At 35.5% G+C, this 25,076-nt stretch overlaps 1 protein-coding gene across 11 annotated transcripts in view; it reads left to right on the forward strand.

Annotated features, from left to right (window-relative positions):
- The window catches only part of LOC126822673 (multiple epidermal growth factor-like domains protein 6), a 114,679-nt gene that overhangs the window by 61,239 nt on the left and 28,364 nt on the right, over positions 1 to 25,076 (forward strand). For 6 of the 11 annotated variants that reach the window (XM_056101122.1, XM_056101121.1, XM_056101116.1 and 3 more), the window contains exons 3-5: positions 201 to 431; positions 21,206 to 21,424; positions 21,985 to 22,215. In XM_056101122.1, coding sequence (XP_055957097.1) covers positions 201 to 431; positions 21,206 to 21,424; positions 21,985 to 22,215 — 681 coding nt within the window. The remainder of the gene's footprint in view (positions 1 to 200; positions 432 to 21,205; positions 21,425 to 21,984; positions 22,216 to 25,076) is intronic. The other 5 variants (XM_056101123.1, XM_056101124.1, XM_056101125.1 and 2 more) reach the window with 3 other exon arrangements.

Consider the following 25,076-nt stretch of genomic DNA (forward strand, 5'->3'; position numbering starts at 1 on the left):
GTTTCAATTACTTTAAAAGTGTTGATATTATTATTAATAGAGTGGGTTAAACAAATAGTAAATGTGGCAAGGATATAATTTCTGATTATTTTCAGCATTATCACATTATTGTTACATACATTTCATATTGTTTTTAAATTGTTGAAAAATGTGATACAAGCCCCACTGAGTGAGTTACATACAATTCATATTGTTTCCAGGTACTAACAACATCAAAGGATTTGAAGTTAGATTGAGTTCAACTGGTAACTGTGATGAAGGAGGTTTTATTTCAGCTACAGCATGTTATAAAGATCATACATCAACAGGACAATCTATTTATACCATAGACAGATGTAATCAACCATCTGTACCATCATTATCGGCTAGATTTGTTTTTGTTTCAATAAAACGTCAATATTTATACATATGTGAACTACAAATATTCACAGGTAAGTATATTACTGATTCAACAGTTTGCCAGTTTTGGAATAGGATAAGATAAGCAACAATTAGCAATCTTATTTCCGAGTAAGGGAATCTACTATATAGACACAACGGCACGAAAGTATTAGATATTCTACAAAACGTATTAGCCCTGGCTTTACCGAATAAATGAGAACTTATATTCTAGAAAAGGTAGGCAGCATTCGTCGCGTCACCATTTGATCAATATTAGGAGCCATGAATATGACAAATAGTAGATGATTAATATTTGGAGGATTAAAACGCTCTAAGGTGATGGGTTTCGCAGGAAGGTTCGTAGCAACAACAGGTCTAAACAGCATAAAGCCCCATCAAACTGTTTCGATTTTTGTGTCCGAATAACACCGATTACACTTACAAAATCAGACTTATTGGCTTTACGACATTTTGTATACACGATTTTCAAAAGCCTTCCTCGTCGACTTCTCCTGTGACAATACAAGACTACATTACGCCCGTGGGAACAACTAATTACGACTGTTCAAGCTGAATTCCACGAGCAAAAACCTAGCATAACGTAATGACGTCATATCATAGCAGTCGTGCTCACAAATACCTAGAACCAAAGCCGTATGTATATAAATAATGTTGCGACAACTGTGAAGCCAGAAATTTCCTATGACGTCATGAAAATATGACGTCAGGTGTACAAAGACGCCATCTTGGGTCCCAAGTATTTGTACCTACTCACTATCTATTTTATGGTCTAGCATACTGTTGTGTCGAAGATGGCTGCCCCATACATTTTTTAAACGAAGAGTATAGCTGAACAAACTATTATTATTATTATGCAACAAAAAAGCGAACATGATTGTTATAATATAGTCTAATTCATAAGAAAATGAAATGAAAGATACACCAGATAAAAGCGCTATTAAATATCTTTAACTTGCATACGCTTTTAAAAATCAGATTTTTTGTCCAGACGGGTAAAGTGAAAAATGAAAATTTAAATAGTAATTTGGGAGATAAAACCTTTTTGCCTTCTAGACTTCAGAGACTAGAAAGAAATTTAGTTTAACGTCCACTCGACACAAACTAGGTAATTTCGGGACTAACATGGTTCAGTTTTATTTCAATAATTCACTTGATTGATGAGAGCAAACTGGGGGGCTCGGAGAAAACCCAAGAGGTTGGACAGGCGACCCTACTCCTTGTCTCGTACAAGCGGGGAATCGAAACCGCGCCACCAGACTCCATGACATGTCATAGGTCTAATAAACGTATTAATGGCCGGTAATTTAAATTGTAGGCCCTGTTTTTTTTAGTAGTAGTTGCGCTTCGATGTAAACCAAATTATTCCTTGCATTCTTTATCGCATGCTATCTAGTATTTTCGTAATTTTAGAATTACATGTAGATGTGATTTTTAAAGGATTAAATTTTAAATAGTAAGCTTTACTGTCTGTAGTTGCACATGTTCTTTTTACATTCTATAGTTTTTGTAAAAACAAATAAAATCTACAAACACAATAATAGGCCTTCAGTCTACCGAATAAAATAAATTTAGATTCATATGTTATCATTAAAAGCAATTGAAAAAGAATCATGTGCGAGGGAACTTACTATATTTTCTGAAGAATCTGTTGTATTCTGGCAAAAGGATAATGGACAAGCTTAATTTTTTCTATGATTGTTTATCGAAAAATGTTGTTCTATCTATGTAGGCCTACAATTACTTGTGGTAAACAAAGTGTTAAGTTTATGGTATCTGAAATATACCTTTCCAATTTTTTTAAAAATATTATTTTGCTCAATTTTCAGTTGCAATAAGCTTTTAATAAAACAGTAAGCCTAATACTGTTATGCTATTAAAAATCACATTTCCCCTTTTTACTGGTAGGCCTTAATCCGACCAATAAAATACATGTATTTACTGAAGCACTATCACTAATTTTAAACCATTCAGTAATTCAAAATAATTTTAATTTACTCGGTGATTATCTAGTAATAGTATGCTGTATGGTTAACTTCAGTTTGTATGGCAGATAATTCCATAATAGTACACAGCATAAATTAAATTTTCTTTTTCAAAATAATCAGTTGACAAAAAAATCGCAAAAATAAAAGTAACTCTGAACACAGATCAGACCTAATGAGATAGATATTTAGAGCAAACTTCATATTTATAATAATTTAATATATTCTTGTGCAGTAGTGTAAAATTGACAATTTCATAGTATTAGGTGGCCTATAAAGGCCGTCAAAACAATACATGACACCCAGAGCAATATGCAAAATATTCATTCTCAAGTTGTTTGGGGTTTATACTTGTTTGTAAAAAGAGAAACCAATCAACTCAAAAAATGTTTATTAAAAAATGTTATAGGCCTATTTAAAATAGAATTTCAATATCTTTAATTATTTTACTTTTTAAAAATGAAAGCCTACGCCCTACATTAATTAATAGAACAAAAATCATAAAAGCACACGGCGAGTCAACGTTGGATCCAAAGGTATTTTATCTTGGAAAACAACCAACGGCTCAAATCTGTTTATTGGAAAACATTATATGCCTATTTGAAATTCAATTTTAATATTCTTAAATTACTATTTTATATTTTAATGAAAGCTTACTTTATTAACATAACATATATACGAGAAGCACACAGTCAGAGGCGTAGCCGTGAAATACATGTTGGGGGGGGGGGCGCAACCCTAACCCCTAACCCTAACCCTAACCCATTTTTAAAACCCCTAAAAAATATAAACAAACACCATGTGGCCATGCTGTCTACCAAGACACCGCGTGCAAAGCATTATGGTTACGTTGTTGGCTGAGCGGGCGATAAATATTTGGTTTAGGCGATAATGTTTTTGGGTACCTACATGCGATTCACTCTGATAAGTGGCAGAAAAAAATTAACAAAATATTACTGACACTGACAGGCTAACTAGACACAATTTTATGGAACACAGTTACGTTTCACTTCACACATGTTTCCAGGATGAAATGAAATGAAATGGGGTTTAACGTCCTACTGTTCTGCTCCTAACCTGGGCTAATGAAGACGGGCATACGCCATACAGTGTGTGCTATGAGGGAAATTTTGCCCGGACAGCGGCACTACGGCCTACTCTTATATCGAATTCCAACTGCCAAGGGATCTTTTACGTGCACACCAATGTGTACACGGGGCCTCGGTTTTTCGTCCCATCCGAACGACTAGACAGCTTTCCTTGTCAGCCCTTCCGTCCTGCATCACTGACAAGGGAGAACCACGCCGGAAAATCTGGATGAACTTTCTCGGCCAATGCAGGGATCGAACACCCGACCTACATTTCAAATCTAGGAATGGAAACAACAGGTATTTGGTGGAATAGTTTCAAATTTAATAAAGCCTCGTAAAAATCGACAATAATTTACGGCCTTGAATAAACCAATTCGTAAACCGTCACAAATGCCGTCTCTCGTCTCAGTCTCACTTCATTAATTCCGGGCCGTACCACGCTTTATGCATGTTTTAGAAATATGAATCATGTTTTATAAATTCCCGAAACACACACACAACTAACATATTATGATTGTATGTGATAATTCTCAGTAGTTTTGTTACCGAAAATACTATAAAACTACGAAATTAAAGAGATTTAGTTCATCGATATAGATATCGTAACGTCGTTGAGCGAACTGTCAGTGTGTGTTTATTACAGACAATTCACAAGATGCATTGCGCGTCGCTGTGTTTCTATGAGCGGTAATGCGAGTCGCCACTCTATGTATTTTTACTCTGTGACGACGTAATGACGTGTTATCATAGCAGTCGGATAGGGCCGATAAGTAAATCCCGCAAAATTGCGAGATTTCACGAGAAATTGGACTTCCGGTGACATGTGTGAATATCACGCAATTTTGTTAGCCTGATAATGTTGAAAATGAAAGCAAGCGAGTGAATTGGGTTAAATATTTATTCATTTGTGCCTTACTCCAAACAATGTTGTGATCTTCGCTCACCAGTTACTATTTATATGAAAAACAATGCCATAAATTATGCAAGAGGGAGAGTTGTGGAGATTTATTAGCTGTAAAAATGACCGAGCGGAATCTCTCACCCGTATTCCAGCACCCGGATTCGAGATCTAGTTAGCAGAAATAATTCTTAGCGTACTCCAGCACGCCGATTCGAGATCAAGTTGGCAGACATATATTCTCTAACCGTATTCCAGCACCATGATTCGAGATCAAGTTAGCAGACATATTCTCACCGTATTCCAGCACACGGATTCAAGATCAAATTAGCAGACATATTCTTTCACCGTATTCCAGCACCCTCATTCGAGATCAAGTAAGCCCACGTATTCCTAGCGCCAAGAAAAACCTAGATATAATTATCACGAAAATAATTGTTACCTTTATATTAGAAAATAAAATTTTAAAACATATTAATGCAAAGTATTATGTAATAGATCCCCCGATCCCCCCCCCCCCCACACCCCTAAATGTACTATTACCGTAAACATACTAAAATATCGCACAATAGGCTAACTGAGCATGCAAAAAAGGGGTACGTCCATTTTGCATCAAAAAGTACCCCAACCAGCTTTGGTGGGAAAATGTTTTTTGTTTTACGGAATCAAGAGATGAATGAACTGCTGGAATCCAAAATTTCAGAAGGCTCCTATGTTGGTGTTTCGAGATATATTACCGTAAACATATTAAACATATGGGGGAATCGGGATGGGGTAGGCTGACTGCATGCGCACACAACAACTTCTAAACTAGCATTGGTGGCTTCAATATCTTTATTTCACCAACTGGACAGGTACATAATGCATGTACAAGCCAAATTTCATTAACTTTCTATGTAGGCGTATCGAGTTATACCACCGCAAAGTTCCTAGCACCCGGATTCGAGGCGGAGTTTGTGGGTTCAATAAACAACGGGCACGCCCACGCTGCCTCAAAAAACGACCCAAACCATCTTTGGTGGGTAAATGGTTTTTATTTCACCGAATCAAGGGATGAATAAACTACTAGAAAAAAATCTCAGAAGGTTCCTATGCTGGCGTTTCGAGATATATTACCGTAAACATACTAAAAAATATTGGGGAATCGGGTTAGGGTAGGGTGACTGCGCACGCAATAACTTCTAAACTAGCTTTGGTGGCTTCAATATTTTTATTTCACCAACTGGACAGTTGTATAGGGCATGAACATGCTAAATTTCATTAACTTTCTATGTTGGCTTATCGAGTTATACCACCGCAAATTTCCTAGCACCCGGATTCGAGGTGGAGTTTGTGGGTTCAATGAACAAGGGGTACGCCCACGCTGCATCAAAAAACGACCCAAACCGGCTTTGGTGGGAAAATGTTTTTTATTTCACGAAATCAAGGGATGAATAAACTATTAGAATACAAAATTTCAGAAGGGTCCTATGTTGGCGTTTCGAGATATATTACCGTAAACATACTAAACATATGTGGAGAATCGGGTTAATGTAGGCTCACTACGCACGTAATAACTTCTAAACTAGCTTTGGTGGCTTCAATACCTTTATTTCACCAACTGGACAGTTGCATAGGCCATGAACATGCCAAAATAATTTCATTAACTTTCTATGTTGGCGTATAGAGTTATACCACCGCAAAGTTCCTAGCACCTGGATTCGAGGTGGAGTTTGTGGGTTCAATAAACAGCGGGTACGCCCACGCTGCATCAAAAAACGACCCAAACCAGCTTTGGTGGGAAAATGTTTTTTATTTCTCGAAATCAAGGGATGAATAGACTATTAGAATACAAAATTTCAGAAGGCTCCTATGTTGGCGTTTCGAGATATATTACCGTAAACATACTAAACATATGGGGAGAATCAGGTTAGGGTAGGCTCACTACGCACGTAATAACTTCTAAACTAGCTTTGGTGGCTTCAATATCTTTATTTCACTAAATCGACAGATGAATAAGGTATGCACATGCTAAATTTCATTAACTTTCTATGTTGGCGCATCGAGTTATACCACCGCAAATTTCCTAGCAACAGGATTCGAGGTGGAGTTTGTGGGTTCAATAAACAACGGGCACGCCCACGTTGCGTAAAAAAACGACCCAAACCAGCTTTGGTGGGAAACTGTTTGTTATTTCACGGAATCAAGGGATGAATAAACCATACCCGTTGTACCCGTTGTTTATTGAACCCACAAACTTTGACTCGAATCCGGGTGCTAGGAACTTTGCGGTGGTATAACTCGATACGCCTACATAGAAAGTTAATGAAATTTGGCTTGTACATGCATTATGTACCTGTCCAGTTGGTGAAATAAAGATATTGAAGCCACCAATGCTAGTTTACGGTAATATATCTCGAAACGCCAGCATAGGAACCTACTGAAATTTTGTATTCTTATGCTTTATTCATCCCTTGATTCCGTGAAATAACAAACATTTTCCCACCAAAGCTGGTTTGGTTCCTTTTTGATGCAGCGTGGGCGTACCCGTTGTTTATTGAACCCACAAACTCCACCTCGAATCCGGGTGCTAGGAACTTTGCGGTGGTATAACTCGATACGCCAACATAGAAAGTTAATGAAATTCGGCATGTACATGGCCTATGCAACTGTCCAGTTTGCGAAATAAAAATATTGAAGCCACCAAAGCTAGTTTAGAAGTTATTACGTCTGCAGTTAGCCTACCCTAACCCGATTCTCCAATATGTTTAGTATGTTTACGGTGATATATTTCGAAACGCCAGCATAGGAACCTTCTGAAATTTTGTATTCTAGTAGTGTATTCATTCTTGATTCCGTGAAATAAAAAACATTTTACCACCAAAGCTGGTTTGGGTCGTTTTTTGACGCAGCGTGGGCGTGCCCGTTGTTTATTGAACCTACAAACTCCTCCTCGAATCCGGGTGCTAGGAACTTTGCGGTGGTATAACTCGATACGCCAACATGGAAAGTTAATGAAATTCGGCATGTGCATACCTTATTCATCTGCCGATTTAATAAAATAAAGATATTGAAGGCACCAAAGCTAGTTTAGAAGTTATTACGTGCGCAGTCAGCCTACCCTAACCCGATTCTCCAATATTTTTAGTATGTTTACGGTAATATAGGAGCCTTCTGGAATTTTGTATTCTAATAGTTTATTCATCCCTTGATTCCGTGAAATAACAAACATTTTCCCATCAAAGCTGGTTTGGGTCGTTTTTGACGCAGCGTGGGCGTCCCTGTTGTTTATTGAACCCACAAACTCCACCTTGAATCCGGGTGCTAGGAACTTTGCGGTGGTATAACTCGATACGCCAACATAGAAAGTTAATGAAATTCGGCATGTGCATATCTTATTCATCTGTTGATTTAGTGAAATAAAGATATTGAAGCCACCAAAGCTAGTTTAGAAGTTATTGCGTGCGTTGTGAGTCTACCCTAACCTGATTTCCCCAATATGTTTAGTATGTTTACGGTAATATCTCGAAATTCCAGCATAGAAGCCTTCTGAAGTTTTGTATTCTAGTAGTTTATTCATCCCTTGATTCCGTGAAATAACATTTCCCCATCAAAGCTGATTGGGTACTTTTTGATGCAAAATGGACGTACCCCTTTTTTGCATCCTCAGTTAGCCTAGTGTGCGATATTTTAGTATGTTTACGGTAATAGTACATTTTGGGGTGTGGGGTATGATCGGGGGATCTATTACATAATACTTTGCATTAATATGTTTTAAAATTTTATTTTCTAATATAAAGGTAATTATTTTCGTGATAATTATATCTAGGTTTTTCTTGGCGTAGGAATACGTGGGCTTACTTGATCTCGAATCCGAGTGCTGGAAATGGAATACGGTGAGAGAATAATATTATGTCTGCTAACTTGATCTCGAATGCGGGTGGAATACGGTGAAAGAATATGTCTGCTAATTTGATCTCGAATCCGCGTGCTGGAATACGGTGAGAGAATATGTCTGCTAACTTGATCTCGAATCCGGGTGCTGGAATACGGTTAGAGAATATGTGTGCTGGAGTACGCTGAGAATTATGTCTGCTAACTAGATCTCGAATCCGGGTGCTGGGTGCTGGCCTACGATAAAACTCCGTTGAGTCCTTAAGCAGGTATGTTGAAAATCCATTATCATTAGTTAGGACTATAATTTGTACAATCTAGTCATCGTCCCATATTTGAAAAAATATAAATCAAGCGATTGAAAAATAATAATGTAGTGACTGGTTAATACTGGGAACAATTGCCAGAAAAACATCGAGCGGCTTACACTTACGAAAATACCAAACACTATTGTTTACTGTATTCATTCACGTATAATATACATGTATTACGGATTGTCTTTTAACAATGAATAATCCAACTTCTTTTTTGTTCAGTGTAAATTTTAATTCTGTTTCATCTTATTTCTAATATTAAGACGAAAAATGTCTACTTTGTTGTCGCTTTACATGTTAAGCATGAAAGTCAAACAAATTTAGAATTTTGATACTTCTACTTAGCAACCATCATTATGACGTCGTTTGGTGTCACCACCGTGTGATCGGGACCATTATGTTGATAACAACGACTCGCTCTTCGTAATGTTGAATGGTTTGTTTAGCTTGTATTTGAAATAGTATTTGCAAACCATATCACGTTCGATGTTGTTTTCAATTTCAACATGGATTCCCCGGTTCGGCGGTTGTACGTGACAAGGAGTAGTCTGGCCTGTCCAACCTCGTTGTTTTTCCCCGGGTCCTCCTGTTTCCTCCCACTGCTAGACCCCTCCTCGCAAGTGAATTATTGAAATAAAATTGAACCAAGTATATGTTAGTAACGAAATGGCCTAGTTTGTGTAAAAGTCAATTTCTATTACACATAGCTCTCATGTGTACATGTATTCAGTAAACTGCAAAAATTATCCATTTTGAATTGAAGTTGACTCGCACCCCCCCCCCCTTTATGATGGCATAAAACCATTTATTGTAACTTTAATACACAGATTACAATTTTCAAAAAAATTTTTGGGACACTAGAGATTTATTCATATAATATATTTTCACATTTAGCCACATTTATCAATTAGTTCATGAAATATTAAAGTGGAATTCCACAAATAGGTCACATAACCCCTTCAAATGGCAAAATGTATTGAGCTGAAACTTTCCGACAAGTTATGGGGGCTATTTCTTTAATTTGTCTATCAACAGGTATCCTGCGAAATCTCAGAATTTTCCTTTAATTTAAAGAACATTTCTTTTTGCCTTTAAATGTAGGTAAGACTTGCATGTACGTACATGTAAATCGAACATTTTACAATGCAACACTATAGAATTTATCTGTATGTAGCTCTGTGTCCCTTTTAATTTGAAACCTACACTAACAAATGTATGATATTACTACCATACTGTAACAAGAAACGTATTGGGCTACATAAATGCATTGTTAAGTTTAATTTATCCAACAGTTGGCAATGAAATCTTGCCATATAAATCTATACAGGAAAATCCGGCACTGGACATTATAATTATTCAACATATCTGAGCAGAGCTTATAATAATACATAAATATATAAATAAATAAGATACACAACAGCAGATATGTTAGATATAATAATAAACAATTCGGTGCTAAAAGTTCCCTCGTAGCGTGTTTCATAATGTCAATCACAAAGAATAAAGCAATGAGAGAGAGAGAGAGAGAGAGAGAGAGAGAGAGAGAGGTAACGTCCACTCGACAGACACAAACTAGCCCATTTCGGGACCCTACATATTCAATTTTATTTCAATAATTCGCGGGGAATCGAAATCAGGCCATAATTGTTTGAATTTAATTGTTTAAATCGTGTACAAAGGATGCCAGTCGTTCCTAAATTTGCAATTCTTTATATACTGTTACTTCCACATAGCTGTGTTTATATTTAGAACAGTGAGTTTATAGCCACAGTGGTGAGTTACGTGATATATAACACACTGTTCATTAATTATTAAGTAACACTATAGGCCTAGACGTATATAGTCATACACTTCAATAAGTTTAATAGGATTATTTTTAGTTTATCCCTCACTGATTTCTTTGTGATTTGGTTTAAAAATACAGGGCGTATGGATATGCAACTGGTTATTCCAAATTTAAAGCACCAGTGTCAAAATAAAAGTAATACTTTGAGCAATCATTAAGAACTTTTTTTTTTTAAATTCTGAAACAATATTATTCGAAAGGGTCAGTTCATTCAAACTTAATTTATGGACAATATAGTAATAATGAGTCATTATAATATTTATTACAAGCTTTTAATTCGGATGACTTAATGACATTAAAATAGTGGGGTTTTTTTGTTTTGGGACTTTTTGGGGGGGTGGGGCGCGGTCTGGTTTGGTGTGACGTTAAATTATATTTTTAAAAGTGGAAGTAAGTCTAGGTTATCAAGCCCGACAGCCTTTTATAATACAAAACGTTAAATATACATATTTAATTTTTAAAATTCTAACAGTTTGGTTTAAGGTGTCGGCATGTTTGTCGAGCTACTCAAGCCCGACAGCCTTTTATAATACAAACCGTTAAATATATATATTTAATTTTAAAAATTCTAACAGTTTGGTCGAGCTACTCTGTACGTATGTCGTTTTGTTTTTTAATTTTAATACCACTTTTAATCCAAACAATTTCATTTATTTAACGCACATTAGAGAATATTCTGTCACAATAGTAGTTTCGTTAGAGTATTTTGTTTATATCGACTAATAAAAGGGGAATTGAAACGATTAAACATACATTATGCAAGCACAAAATCTGCTTATTGCAGGTCTTTCTTCAGGTCTGAAATATTATCTAAACTATTAATTAAACATTAATCAGCTTATCCAGATCATAATCAACACTCGATGTCATCGCTAGCCTGCGAAATGTACTAGATTAGGATCCGATTTGTTGCTCAACATTCATTCATGATTAAATCATGAAATGGATAATCGAGACTATATTTTTTTATCGTGCCGACTTTATTAATGATGATCGAGGCTAGGTCGAAACTTAAGTCGCTAAATTCTCGGTTCAGAATGGATCAATTTGACTGAAACTTTCAGCAAATGGCCTTTGCATTATCTAGTTTTTAACTATTATAGTGAGAAGTGTCAGCTCTTTATCTAATCTCCCATAAATTATTTTCAAGAAAATGAATGTATTGTATTCAAATAATGTACTTAATTATGTAATAATAACATTGTTTTCTTTTTGAAATATGTAAATGATCTGGATTGTTGTGTCTTAAAGTAAAATGATCCAAACCTATTCCATTCATTTATTTTCATAGTGAGGTTCAATTTGTTTGCATTTATTTGGTTTTTCTATCGGAAAAACTTTGAAATAACACATAATGTTAATCTTGGCCTCGATGTTCATGGATAGACACGAATTGTTCTTTAGTTCACTGGCGTTCAATGACAAAATCGATGACGTCATGAAATCAATAGGAAATAATGAAAACTTTAGATGGTCAAAACTCTCATTTTGATATATCGATAACTAATTTTAGACGAATATCCTCTTTGATAAAACTATTTAGTTTTCTCTTGTGTATTGTATGAAAGTCTGTATCTCCCTTTTAGTTTGGAATATTGTGTCTTAAAAATACTAACAATAGTAATATCATTATGTTTACATGTGACGTGCGCGCAGCACCAACACAAACTTCTCAGCCCAGAGTCATATTCAGATCTTTCGTTGCAATCTGTTTCACAGAGAATTACGAAAGTCTTGTAATATCTCTGTAAAAGATGACTGTCTTCAACACGTGCAATCACATCACGCAGCGACAATCATTGGTTCAACGCACGTGCATTATTTAAAAAAGACGTAACTGGTTGGGGCAGAATGGTGCCTTTTACTCATTTTAATACCCATTTACACTAAATAGGAAATATATTTTACCTACAAATACTTCAAACGTCTTTATTCATTTTTCTAATACATAAAAAAAAAAATGTTTTAGAATTTAATTTGTCGGAGGAAAAAAGTTAATATTGGGGACTCATTAAGTCGCATCGATGTCATCCTTATCAGTGACTGTAGAGGCCTAGCGAAACTTCACTTCTGATCAGTGTGCTTTCGTTGCCGTAAGCACTGACAAGATTATTAAATTGTCCCTATAAATAATTCAAAATTAAAACGGTACTGTACAGTTTTATCGTTCGTATGAAGCAAAACTTAAATGTATACCGGAATTAAAATAACCTTGACCTAGATTTTCTGATTGGAAAGTTCTGCAGATTAAAATATAAGATTTGTTTAGCAATGTGGGGTCTTTGTGTCTAGTTCACCTGAACTCAATAAAGCTGGCACAGGAAAAAACTGGACAATCTATCTACCCAGCTCTGTGGGGATCAAACATAGATCCACAAGAGAGAAAAAGAAATACTGGTTTAATTCCTACTTGTCTTCATCAATGGGTTAGAAATGAAATTAAATGGGTTTTAAGGTCCTACTGTTCTGCTCTGACAAGGCTAATGAATACTAGGCCAATCAAGATGGGCATACGCCATACAGTGAGCTATGAGGAAAATTTTGCCTGGACAGTGGTACTATGGCCTACACTTATATCGAATTACATCTGCCAAGGGATCTTTTACTTGCACACCAATGTGTATGTGGGACCTACACATACACATTGGTGTGCAAGTAAAAGGAAATCAAGACGGGAAATCCCAATGAACTTTCTCAGGCAATTCCGATGGCCCAACCCGCAACCTCCAGACTAACGGCCAAAGTCTTACTCACTTAGCCACCGTGGCTCCCCCATCAATGCGTTACTTAATGAAGATAAGCATATGTCACATTCAGTGTACTAGGCAGAAATTTGACCAGACAGCTGCACCTACTCTTTGTCAAATTCTATCAGGAGCACACTGGTGGCCCTTGTGTTTGTCTCTATCCTAACTAGGAACACTTTTACCTTGCCCTAACCCTTGCCCCATTCTGCACCAATGACATGAGGAAACCACGCTAGAAAATCCTGATTGAAAACAGGACTTCCTGGTTGTTAAGCCAGCGTCATACTCACTGAACACCTGTGATTCTTAGAAGTTGGGTCATTTCGGGACTAAGAAATGTCAAATCTTTATTTCAATAATTCGTTGGTACACAAGCGTCTATTGCAGTGTGAATAAAGTTGAGAACATGGTGAAATCCCCTGAAGTTAGATAACCAACCCACTATTTGACTTGCACAAGCGTGGGCTTGAAACCACAACTTGAATCAATGACAGATCTAATGATCTAAACATAGACAAGTTAGTCCTTCAGAGATAAAAATAATTCTTTAATTGTAAATTATCTACTAAACACAAGATACAGCTAAGAATGTTTCATCTTTTTAATTTTCATCTTTGATTTTGTGTGTGATATAAATATGTTTGACATATATGTACAATGATTTTATAAAACAGTAATTATTATATATAATATACAATTAAAATATAAATACTATTTTGTAAATAATACATTAATAAAATATATGTAGATAACACGGCAGTGTCGTGGATGGAATATGTAATCAAATAATTAACTGTATGCCAATAATAACACATCTATCAACTGTTTTTCTAAATCTTTTTTTATACGCCCACATGGAAATCTGGTCGTATATTGTCGTCGCCCCCGTCCGTCCGTCGGTCCGTCGTCCACAATTTCTTGTGAACGATCTAGAGGCTAAAGTGAATATCCGATTGACTTTAAATATATACACAGTGTTTAAGGTCATGAGACGAAGAACCCTATTGATTTTCAGCGATATTCGATAATAACTACCAGAGTTATGGCCCTTGATCACTTTGAAATATCTTGTGGACAAAGGCCATGAGACAAAGAATCGATAATTACTTAATGAGCTATTACTCGTAATAAGATTTTCATGTGTTGTAAACGTTCTCCTTACTGATAAAAGAAAAAATATGTGACAACCCTTGTTGACTGCTCGGACGACTAAGCTGTTGTGGGCGTATGTTTCGTCGCCTGGCAATCTATCTTCTCTGTTGAGAACATACACAGTTGTTCTTATCTATGTGTATTATCTTTAATACACAGTCTTCTTCTCACTAACGATTAGCTGAAAATACAAAACAACTGACTATAAAATAGATTCAATTACATTATGTTAAAAACATATGTTACAAGATATTTATGCAAGTAACCTAGCTCTGAGCATGGTTGCTAAGCAACCTGTAATAACAGTACATGCCCATAAACAGAGAGAGAGAGCGAGAAATGGGGTATAACGTTCACTCAACACAAACAAGGTCCTTTCGGGACTATCGCATGGTTCAATTTTAGTTCAATAATTCGCTTGCGCGTAGGGGACTTTAGCAGAGGGAGGACCTGGAGAAAACCCACGAGGTTGGACAGGCGACCCTACTCCTTGTCACGTACAACCGGGGATTCCAAATCACGGCAGTTGACTCAATGACAGACCTTGTGCTTCACACAATAAACCAAGGAATACTGGTAACTATCTTTAATGATTTAGTTTTTCCAACTCCATTCAGACTAAAATAAATTTCAATTAATTTACCTGGAAAGCTTCAAGATCACCATGTGCATAGGTTAATGAAAAATCAATAACTTTCGCTTTCTTCTGTAAACCTTCTAATTCTTTCTTCATGGCTTCACTGTTTTTCGTTACTTCTGTTAATTCATCTGCAAGTCGTTTTCAAGGATTTGACATGTTTCGTCATATATTGCCTGAACAAGAAATAAAATTATTCCTGATTTAAAATTGTGAAGTCAAAGTGCAAGTAAAGCGTCATCCACAAATTTGTAAGATTCATCAAGTAATAAAATAAACATATTCAGGTGTGTACTATTTCAAGATCCAATTTAGTAAAGATATGATTTTCTTCAATTGGATCTTAGATTTTAATATTTGATTTGTGTGGGGTGTGACTATTTTTCAAGGTAGCTTCATTTCATTCTTTCAGACAATTAGAATATAGAGAGCAAGACACATGATTCTTACCAGGACATTTTGGCACTGTTGTCTGAAGAAAAGTTTGCCGTAAACACAAGATTATGTATTTGTCCTTAGAGAGGAAGAAATGGGGTATAATGTCCACTCAACACAAACTAGGTCATTTCGGGACTAACATATGGTTCTATTTTATTTCAATAATTCTCTTGCGAGTAGGGGTCTTTAGCAGTGGGAGGAAACAGGAGGACCCCGAGAAAAATCACAAAGTTGGACAGGCGACCCCTACTCTTTGTCACACATAAAACCACGTCAGTTGACTCAATGACAAATCTTATGATGCAACGCATACGTTAAGCATTCGGCCACCCAACCACCCCATTTGACTTTAGAACAACCCCAATATGCATCTTTGATCCTTTACAACAGAAAATATGGGAATCTAAAATTATATGACATAACCACAATACCACCAAGTTATTTGTTTGTCAAAATAACATAAAAGCACATTTAGTTTTGCTATGTGAACTCCTGAGATGAGAAATGGTATCAGGCATTCTAGAAAGAGTTATTCATACTATGCCTTAGTCCTGACACAGGACACGTCTTATGACTAACAATAGTAATCATGTTTTGAATTTCAAACATTGCTTTGAAACTTCTATTTTGAGACGCAGGTTCACAGTAAAAATAATAATGAGCATTCCACGTAAAGATACATTAATTAAGAGTTTAATAAAGAGTTGGTCATTCTTGCTATAATAGTTAAAGATAAATGATAAAAAAAGAGAATATTGAAAATTTCATTCAAATTACTTCATTCTATGCCAAATTATCAATGTTGGTCAGTTTTGACAAGATTTGTGCATAGTGGTAACCAGAGCACTGGCATATTAGCGGCTTAGACTCGCTTTCCCATTTTTAAATTAAATCTTTAAATGGCGAACCGTTTTAATCTAGCTAAAATCTCGAGTATCCGATGCCATCGAGATTTGATAATGGTCTTGTGGTTTTGTTAATAAATGTCTAATTAATAGTTTATATAACATTTCTTGATTTTCTTTTTGAACACTTTGGTCAGATAATCCACAAATTTATTGCTTTCACCAAGAGAGTTGAGGAAATCGGCATGAATTTTGTTTTCTTTATCAACTAATTTCTCTATATCTGTTTTCTTATTTTCTAATTTAGCTTGTACTTCCATTATCTACAAATCATAAACATTGATAACAAGGGTTGCTATGTCAACAATCAATTTAAAATTTCATTATTAGTAGATTCCCGTTTTAAATCATTCATTTAATCTTCGTAAATACTAACTACGGCTTTATGAATTCTTTGTGAGGGATAATTTTGAAGGTTTATTAAGGTTTAATGTCATATGTACTTTTAATACTAATGTATAAAGGTAATCAGTACCCTTTCTCTATTGTAAATTGTATGCGTAAGGGTGAGTTTTGCCCAAACTACAAAGTTTCTGACTACTTTTCATTCATGCTCTAAACTACCAAGGGATATATTACTGGCACTATTCACTAATTCATCATAAATATTGGATCCAAGAAAAATACAATTTGATATTATCACTCGACTGATGTGAAAATAAAACCAGATTTGTTTTATAAAAAGAAATCTACCTTTGTCTGCATGTCTAATTTTTCTTGTTGTTTATTGGATACTTTGTCAGCTAAAATTTATTCTCGTTTCTCATATTCTTTCTGAAAATAGATAGAATAATAATCAAATAAAATGGGGTTCAACGTCCTACTGTTCTGCTCCGAGAAGACGGGCATAGGGCATACAGTGGGCTGCGAGGGAAATTTTGCCTAGGCAGCGGCACTATGACCTACCCATATATCGAATTCTACCTGCCAAGGGATCTTTTACGTGCACGCCAATGTGTACAAAGGACTTCGTTTTTTCGTCCCATCTAAATGACAACACAGATGTCCTTGTCAGGTCCTCCGTCCTGCACCACTGACAAGGGGAAACCACGAAAAATCCTGATGAACTTTCTCGGCCAATGCATGGATCGAACACGCGACCTCCGAGCTAGCGGGCCAGTGTCTTACACACTTAGCCACCTTGGTTCCTGCATAATAAACAAACTGGTATCATAAGACTAAGAATACATGATAGATATTCATATTAAGCATTCTATTATTAAACATTGTATTATATTCAGTTATGTATATTTTGTATTGGGTAAGTTTTATATATTTAATAAATCATTTTTATAGTTGGTACAATGTTTATAGATAAAATGTTGACATCAAATATCTAACAATATAGAAGCTTATTGTTAAACAAAAATACAAAATGTATCAGTTATTTGCATCTATAAATTACAAATAACTCTTGAAGGATTACTGAAACATGAACATTTTATTTCTGGGTGAGATGTGTCAACTAGTTTAGTTATCAATATGTGTGTGATTACTAACCCAGGAACCACTTCAGTGAGATACAGCAGAGATCAATTATTGGAGTTCAGAGACCAAAACACTTTGGATTCAAATTAACAGTTTTTAGAATCAATCCCAAAAACTGTTGTGAGTCACAAACCATTAAGAAGGAAATCTGATCAATAATAATAGTACGAGAGAGAGAGAGAGAGAGAGAGAGAGAGGGAGGGGTTTAACATCCACTCAACACAAACTAGGTCATTTCGGGACTAACATGATTCAACTTTATTTCAATAATTCGCTTGCGCGCAGGGATCTTTACCAGTGGAGAAAACCCACGATGTTGTACAGGCGACCAAACTCCTTGTCACGTAAAACCGGAGAATCGAAACCACGCCAGTTGACTCAATGACAGACCTTATGATACAGCGCGCACACGTTAACCTCCCAATAATATATGGAATGCTCGGTCGATGAACGGAAAGATAGGAGCACTAACGGCCTCCATGATAACGAACTGAGAAGAACGAAACCCTTGTTTATGCGGACTTATCTTCCTCGATCTGGGTACACCGCCCTACATGTTCCGCGCTATAAGCAGATAGGTGGCGGCATTGTCATCCTGGTCAGAACTAATCTGAAGTTTAAAAGGAATACTGGAATTCAAATCGTTTGACATAATGGATGTAAATATTTACGTTGATAGCACCATGATACACGCTGTAACTATTTATATACCCCCATACTCTAAACAACATAAAGTGAAAGTACAAATTTCTTATTGGAATTTGGTACACTATTAGAAAGTATCATTCTTTCTCCTGGTTATCTAATGATCGTTGGTGATTTCAATATACACGTGGATCACCCATCTACGGTGGCTGATTTGGGACAAAAATATAATAATAGCTCGAAATACGATCGCGCCACTTGCGCCAGGGTAAATTAGGCAGTGATCAGTTCCTACATATGAAATAAATAAACTTGAATCAGACCTGGGCTTCTAGATACCAGGAATGTCAGTCTCTCCTAGCAAAAGTCTGTAACCTCGATATATACAATTATTGATTCGTATAATAACATGCGATATACTCCCCACTTGGAAGGGGGTAAATATTAACGGGAAATATTTTTTTGCATGTCCCAAAGGTCACATCTATTGTACGAAAAATGCCGTCGAAATCATGTGAATTAGATCCTAAGCCTATTGAATTGGTAAAGAACTGTATTGATGAATTGGCACCTGAATTATTACGAATATTTAATACATCGTTTGAATCTGGGATTTTCTCCGCCAACGGTAAAGCTGCCGTTGTCCGCCTCCCTCATTAAAAAAACTTGGACTAGATCCTAACACGCTGTACAATTATCGACCAGTTTCCAATTGCTGTTTCCTAGACAAGTTCCGCGAAAAGTGTTTTTTTTTAGCAAGGATTGGGCAACAGCCATGACCTATATTAAACTCCTCTCCCTGTCAGATATAGATACATGTATTTACATTGGAGAAATAAATAATCAATGATTACGGTGAGTGTGTTATTGTTGTCTCTGGCATGGATCTACATTTGAGAAATACACAAACAATGTACAAGGTGTTCGCATATTGCGTCAAACTTGTCAACAATTTTTATAAATAATTTGTACATTTATACATAGCTATAGAAATGGAATGAAATGAGGTTTAACGTCCTAGCGTGTCCACAACCTTGGTGTTACATACTTTTACTTGTAGCGATGATATATTTAAACGATTTTTATAATCCGATAAAAAGTGTGACCTCTAGAGGACAACAAGCTAAAATCGCGATTTTGTCGTACAATCAGGGGCCATAATTCAGGAATTCTGAATATGTACAGAATATACAACTGGTGGTGGTTTTTTCTTTGATGTGTTATATCATATATCAACCTGTTATGACGTCATCATAGGTCGATACACTCGGTTCATATCATTAACCGCTGATGACGTTGATGATAGAAATAGTACAAAGATCAGAGAAATATTTTTTTTATTCTTAATTTGATGGTACAGTTTGTAGCATTCTGCACCGGAATAGACGGCGTAGTTATCGGCATATTTAGATGGGTTATTCATGTCTAAGTTATCTTTCAGAAGGTTCTTTTCGTCCACATTTCTATTATTTCTCCGCATACTCCAAGACTTGAAAGTATTTATAGCCCACGAGTTCCTTTGTAAATTTTGAGTACAGTCCACTTTTCGTAGACCGTGAAATCCTTCTCTGAACAAAACTTTCACTGTTCACTGTCAGAATTATCGGAAAAGATTGTCTTTTGATCCAAATTTTTGTCCAGCCTTTGACAAGCAACTAGTAGATCCTCGTCGTAATTTACATTCACATATATTCCACCGTCGAGATGTTGGCTAAAAAGAATTGATTTTTCGTCTAATAACGCATTACTATCCATTGTGATTTTGCCTTCAATTCAATTAAACCTAATGGCGACAGTATAAACAATGCATTAACGTGATAAGTTCGATAATTAAGTTATTTGGTGGAAACTATCGAGCAATTATCCAGATGTGACGTCATCCTTTGATGTTGGCGTACCATTATTTCCAATAATACACGGGCAACTTCCCAATCGTACATTATCTATACTAGATGAAATATTAGACTCGCTTGACGTATCTCATTGAAAAGCACGTGCGGGACAATGTGTGTATTTTAAGTTGTTTTATGGTCTCGAGCTAAAGACATTGCGTAATATATTACCATTAAACTATACATACAAAAGATATTATTATTATTATTTTTCTGAACACGAACCACTACCTTCTCTCGGAAGGAACAGTACTACCATCTCCATATTTCAGTACGTGATCCTAGTTATTTCACATCTCTACATATGGTGGGTATTGTACACCACGCGGAATACTTACATTTTAAAAACTATACCCCTACATTTTAAGGTGATCGGATATAGGGTCAAACTTGTCAACAATTTTTATTAAACATGCATTATGCAAGAGTCTGTTCTTAGGCCTGAAATATGGACCGGATCATAGAAATTAAACAAGGTTTACTTAAGTGTTGTGAACGTACAGTTATGGAGGCTGATACCGTCCGAAACATTTGTATTGCGAGCGCTTCGGGTAATACGTCAGAAAAACTGATAACGATTTACCACGATTTAGACAAAAATTATGAATGGGATCATGATGTAGAAATTAAACAAGGTTTAGCCAAGTGTTTTGAACGTACAGTTATGGAGGCTGCTATCCGTCTGTTACAATTGGAGAGCGTGCGTCACAAAAACTGATAAAGATTTACAAACTATTTAGGGGGTTGCCACCTAATCGAATCAACATCGGACAAGGGGTGGATGATGAGTTGATAAACATGCCTACACAATCCTAATTAAGTGCCTTGCAAATTCCTGATAGGGTGACTACTTTATACACCCAAACTACCATGAATGTCTTCAATATAATTTCAGGTTTAGGTTCCTTTAATGTGGCACTTAATAAACCAACATGGCAAAGTTCAACGCTTGGCGATTCATCTAATGCTGTGGATGGTAATACTAATCAAGATTGGTATGGTGGAAGTTGTACGATCACTAATAACAAGAAAGCAAGAGAATGGTTGTGTGTTGATCTAAAACAGAGTTTTGATATCAGTAGTATGAAGATATTTAACGTATTAAACAGTTGGGGTACGTAAGATTATAACTAAATGGGACCGCCACATTCAATAGAGCATAGTAACGACTTCTCAGTTTACCTTTTGAAACTTAGTGCCTGAAAGCAGAATGATATCTGATGATTAAATATTAGAACAATAGTTTACAATATATCCAGTTCAATCAACACAATTTTTACGCTGTTGTTTTTAGATGTGGAAATAGATGTAACTGATTGATTAAGAAACAAAGCATTTGTTTCATAAAACATGATATTAAGTTTGTTAAGTTATTGCTCCTGCAATGACGGTCCTTTGTAAGTGTTGTAAGATCCATAGTCTTAAATTCCCACCCAATTTATTGGTTAAAATATGCCGAATAAGATTTGTGGATGTTTCAATTACTTTAAAAGTGTTGATATTATTATTAATAGAGTGGGTTAAACAAATAGTAAATGTGGCAAGGATATAATTTCTGATTATTTTCAGCATTATCACATTATTGTTACATACATTTCATATTGTTTTTAAATTGTTGAAAAATGTGATACAAGCCCCACTGAGTGAGTTACATACAATTCATATTGTTTCCAGGTACTAACTACATCAAAGGATTTGAAGTTAGATTGAGTTCAACTGGTAACTGTGATGAAGGAGGTTTTATTTCAGCTACAGCATGTTATAAAGATCATACATCAACAGGACAATCTATTTATATCATAGACAGATGTAATCAACCATCTGTACCATCATTATCGGCTAGATTTGTTTTTGTTTCAATAAAACGTCAATATTTATACATATGTGAACTACAAATATTCACAGGTAAGTATATTACTGATTCAACAGTTTGCCAGTTTTGGAATAGGATAAGATAAGCAACAATTAGCAATCTTATTTCCGAGTAAGGGAATCTACTATATAGACACAACGGCACGAAAGTATTAGATATTCTACAAAACGTATTAGCCCTGGCTTTACCGAATAAATGAGAACTTATATTCTAGAAAAGGTAGGCAGCATTCGTCGCGTCACCATTTGATCAATATTAGGAGCCATGAATATGACAAATAGTAGATGATTAATATTTGGAGGATTAAAACGCTCTAAGGTGATGGGTTTCGCAGGAAGGTTCGTAGCAACAACAGGTCTAAACAGCATAAAGCCCCATCAAACTGTTTCGATTTTTGTGTCCGAATAACACCGATTACACTTACAAAATCAGACTTATTGGCTTTACGACATTTTGTATACACGATTTTCAAAAGCCTTCCTCGTCGACTTCTCCTGTGACAATACAAGACTACATTACGCCCGTGGGAACAACTAATTACGACTGTTCAAGCTGAATTCCACGAGCAAAAACCTAGCATAACGTAATGACGTCATATCATAGCAGTCGTGCTCACAAATACCTAGAACCAAAGCCGTATGTATATAAATAATGTTGCGACAACTGTGAAGCCAGAAATTTCCTATGACGTCATGAAAATATGACGTCAGGTGTGCAAAGACGCCATCTTGGGTCCCAAGTATTTGTACCTACTCACTATCTATTTTATGGTCTAGCATACTGTTGTGTCGAAGATGGCTGCCCCATACATTTTTTAAACGAAGAGTATAGCTGAACAAACTATTATTATTATTATGCAACAAAAAAGCGAACATGATTGTTATAATATAGTCTAATTCATAAGAAAATGAAATGAAAGATACACCAGATAAAAGCGCTATTAAATATCTTTAACTTGCATACGCTTTTAAAAATCAGATTTTTTGTCCAGACGGGTAAAGTGAAAAATGAAAATTTAAATAGTAATTTGGGAGATAAAACCTTTTTGCCTTCTAGACTTCAGAGACTAGAAAGAAATTTAGTTTAACGTCCACTCGACACAAACTAGGTAATTTCGGGACTAACATGGTTCAGTTTTATTTCAATAATTCACTTGATTGATGAGAGCAAACTGGGGGGCTCGGAGAAAACCCAAGAGGTTGGACAGGCGACCCTACTCCTTGTCTCGTACAAGCGGGGAATCGAAACCGCGCCACCTGACTCCATGACATGTCATAGGTCTAATAAACGTATTAATGGCCGGTAATTTAAATTGTAGGCCCTGTTTTTTTTAGTAGTAGTTGCGCTTCGATGTAAACCAAATTATTCCTTGCATTCTTTATCGCATGCTATCTAGTATTTTCGTAATTTTAGAATTACATGTAGATGTGATTTTTAAAGGATTAAATTTTAAATAGTAAGCTTTACTGTCTGTAGTTGCACATGTTCTTTTTACATTCTATAGTTTTTGTAAAAACAAATAAAATCTACAAACACAATAATAGGCCTTCAGTCTACCGAATAAAATAAATTTAGATTCATATGTTATCATTAAAAGCAATTGAAAAAGAATCATGTGCGAGGGAACTAACTATATTTTCTGAAGAATCTGTTGTATTCTGGCAAAAGGATAATGGACAAGCTTAATTTTTTCTATGATTGTTTATCGAAAAATGTTATTCTATCTATGTAGGCCTACAATTACTTGTGGTAAACAAAGTGTTAAGTTTATGGTATCTGAAATATACCTTTCCAATTTTTTTAAAAATATTATTTTGCTCAATTTTCAGTTGCAATAAGCTTTTAATAAAACAGTAAGCCTAATACTGTTATGCTATTAAAAATCACATTTCCCCTTTTACTGGTAGGCCTTAATCCGACCAATAAAATACATGTATTTACTGAAGCACTATCACTAATTTTAAACCATTCAGTAATTCAAAATAATTTTAATTTACTCGGTGATTATCTAGTAATAGTATGCTGTATGGTTAACTTCAGTTTGTATGGCAGATAATTCCATAATAGTACACAGCATAAATTAAATTTTCTTTTTCAAAATAATCAGTTGACAAAAAAATCGCAAAAATAAAAGTAACTCTGAACACAGATCAGACCTAATGAGATAGATATTTAGAGCAAACTTCATATTTATAATAATTTAATATATTCTTGTGCAGTAGTGTAAAATTGACAATTTCATAGTATTAGGTGGCCTATAAAGGCCGTCAAAACAATACATGACACCCAGAGCAATATGCAAAATATTCATTCTCAAGTTGTTTTGGGTTTATACTTGTTTGTAAAAAGAGAAACCAATCAACTCAAAAAATGTTTATTAAAAAATGTTATAGGCCTATTTAAAATAGAATTTCAATATCTTTAATTATTTTACTTTTTAAAAATGAAAGCCTACGCCCTACATTAATTAATAGAACAAAAATCATAAAAGCACACGGCGAGTCAACGTTGGATCCAAAGGTATTTTATCTTGGAAAACAACCAACGGCTCAAATCTGTTTATTGGAAAACATTATATGCCTATTTGAAATTCAATTTTAATATTCTTAAATTACTATTTTATATTTTAATGAAAGCTTACTTTATTAACATAACATATATACGAGAAGCACACAGTCAGAGGCGTAGCCGTGAAATACATGTTGGGGGGGGGGGCGCAACCCTAACCCCTAACCCTAACCCTAACCCATTTTTAAAACCCCTAAAAAATATAAACAAACACCATGTGGCCATGCTGTCTACCAAGACACCGCGTGCAAAGCATTATGGTTACGTTGTTGGCTGAGCGGGCGATAAATATTTGGTTTAGGCGATAATGTTTTTGGGTACCTAC

The sequence above is a fragment of the Patella vulgata genome, chromosome 5, assembly GCF_932274485.2.
Source record: "Patella vulgata chromosome 5, xgPatVulg1.2, whole genome shotgun sequence".
NCBI classification, from domain to species: Eukaryota; Metazoa; Mollusca; class Gastropoda; family Patellidae; genus Patella; species Patella vulgata.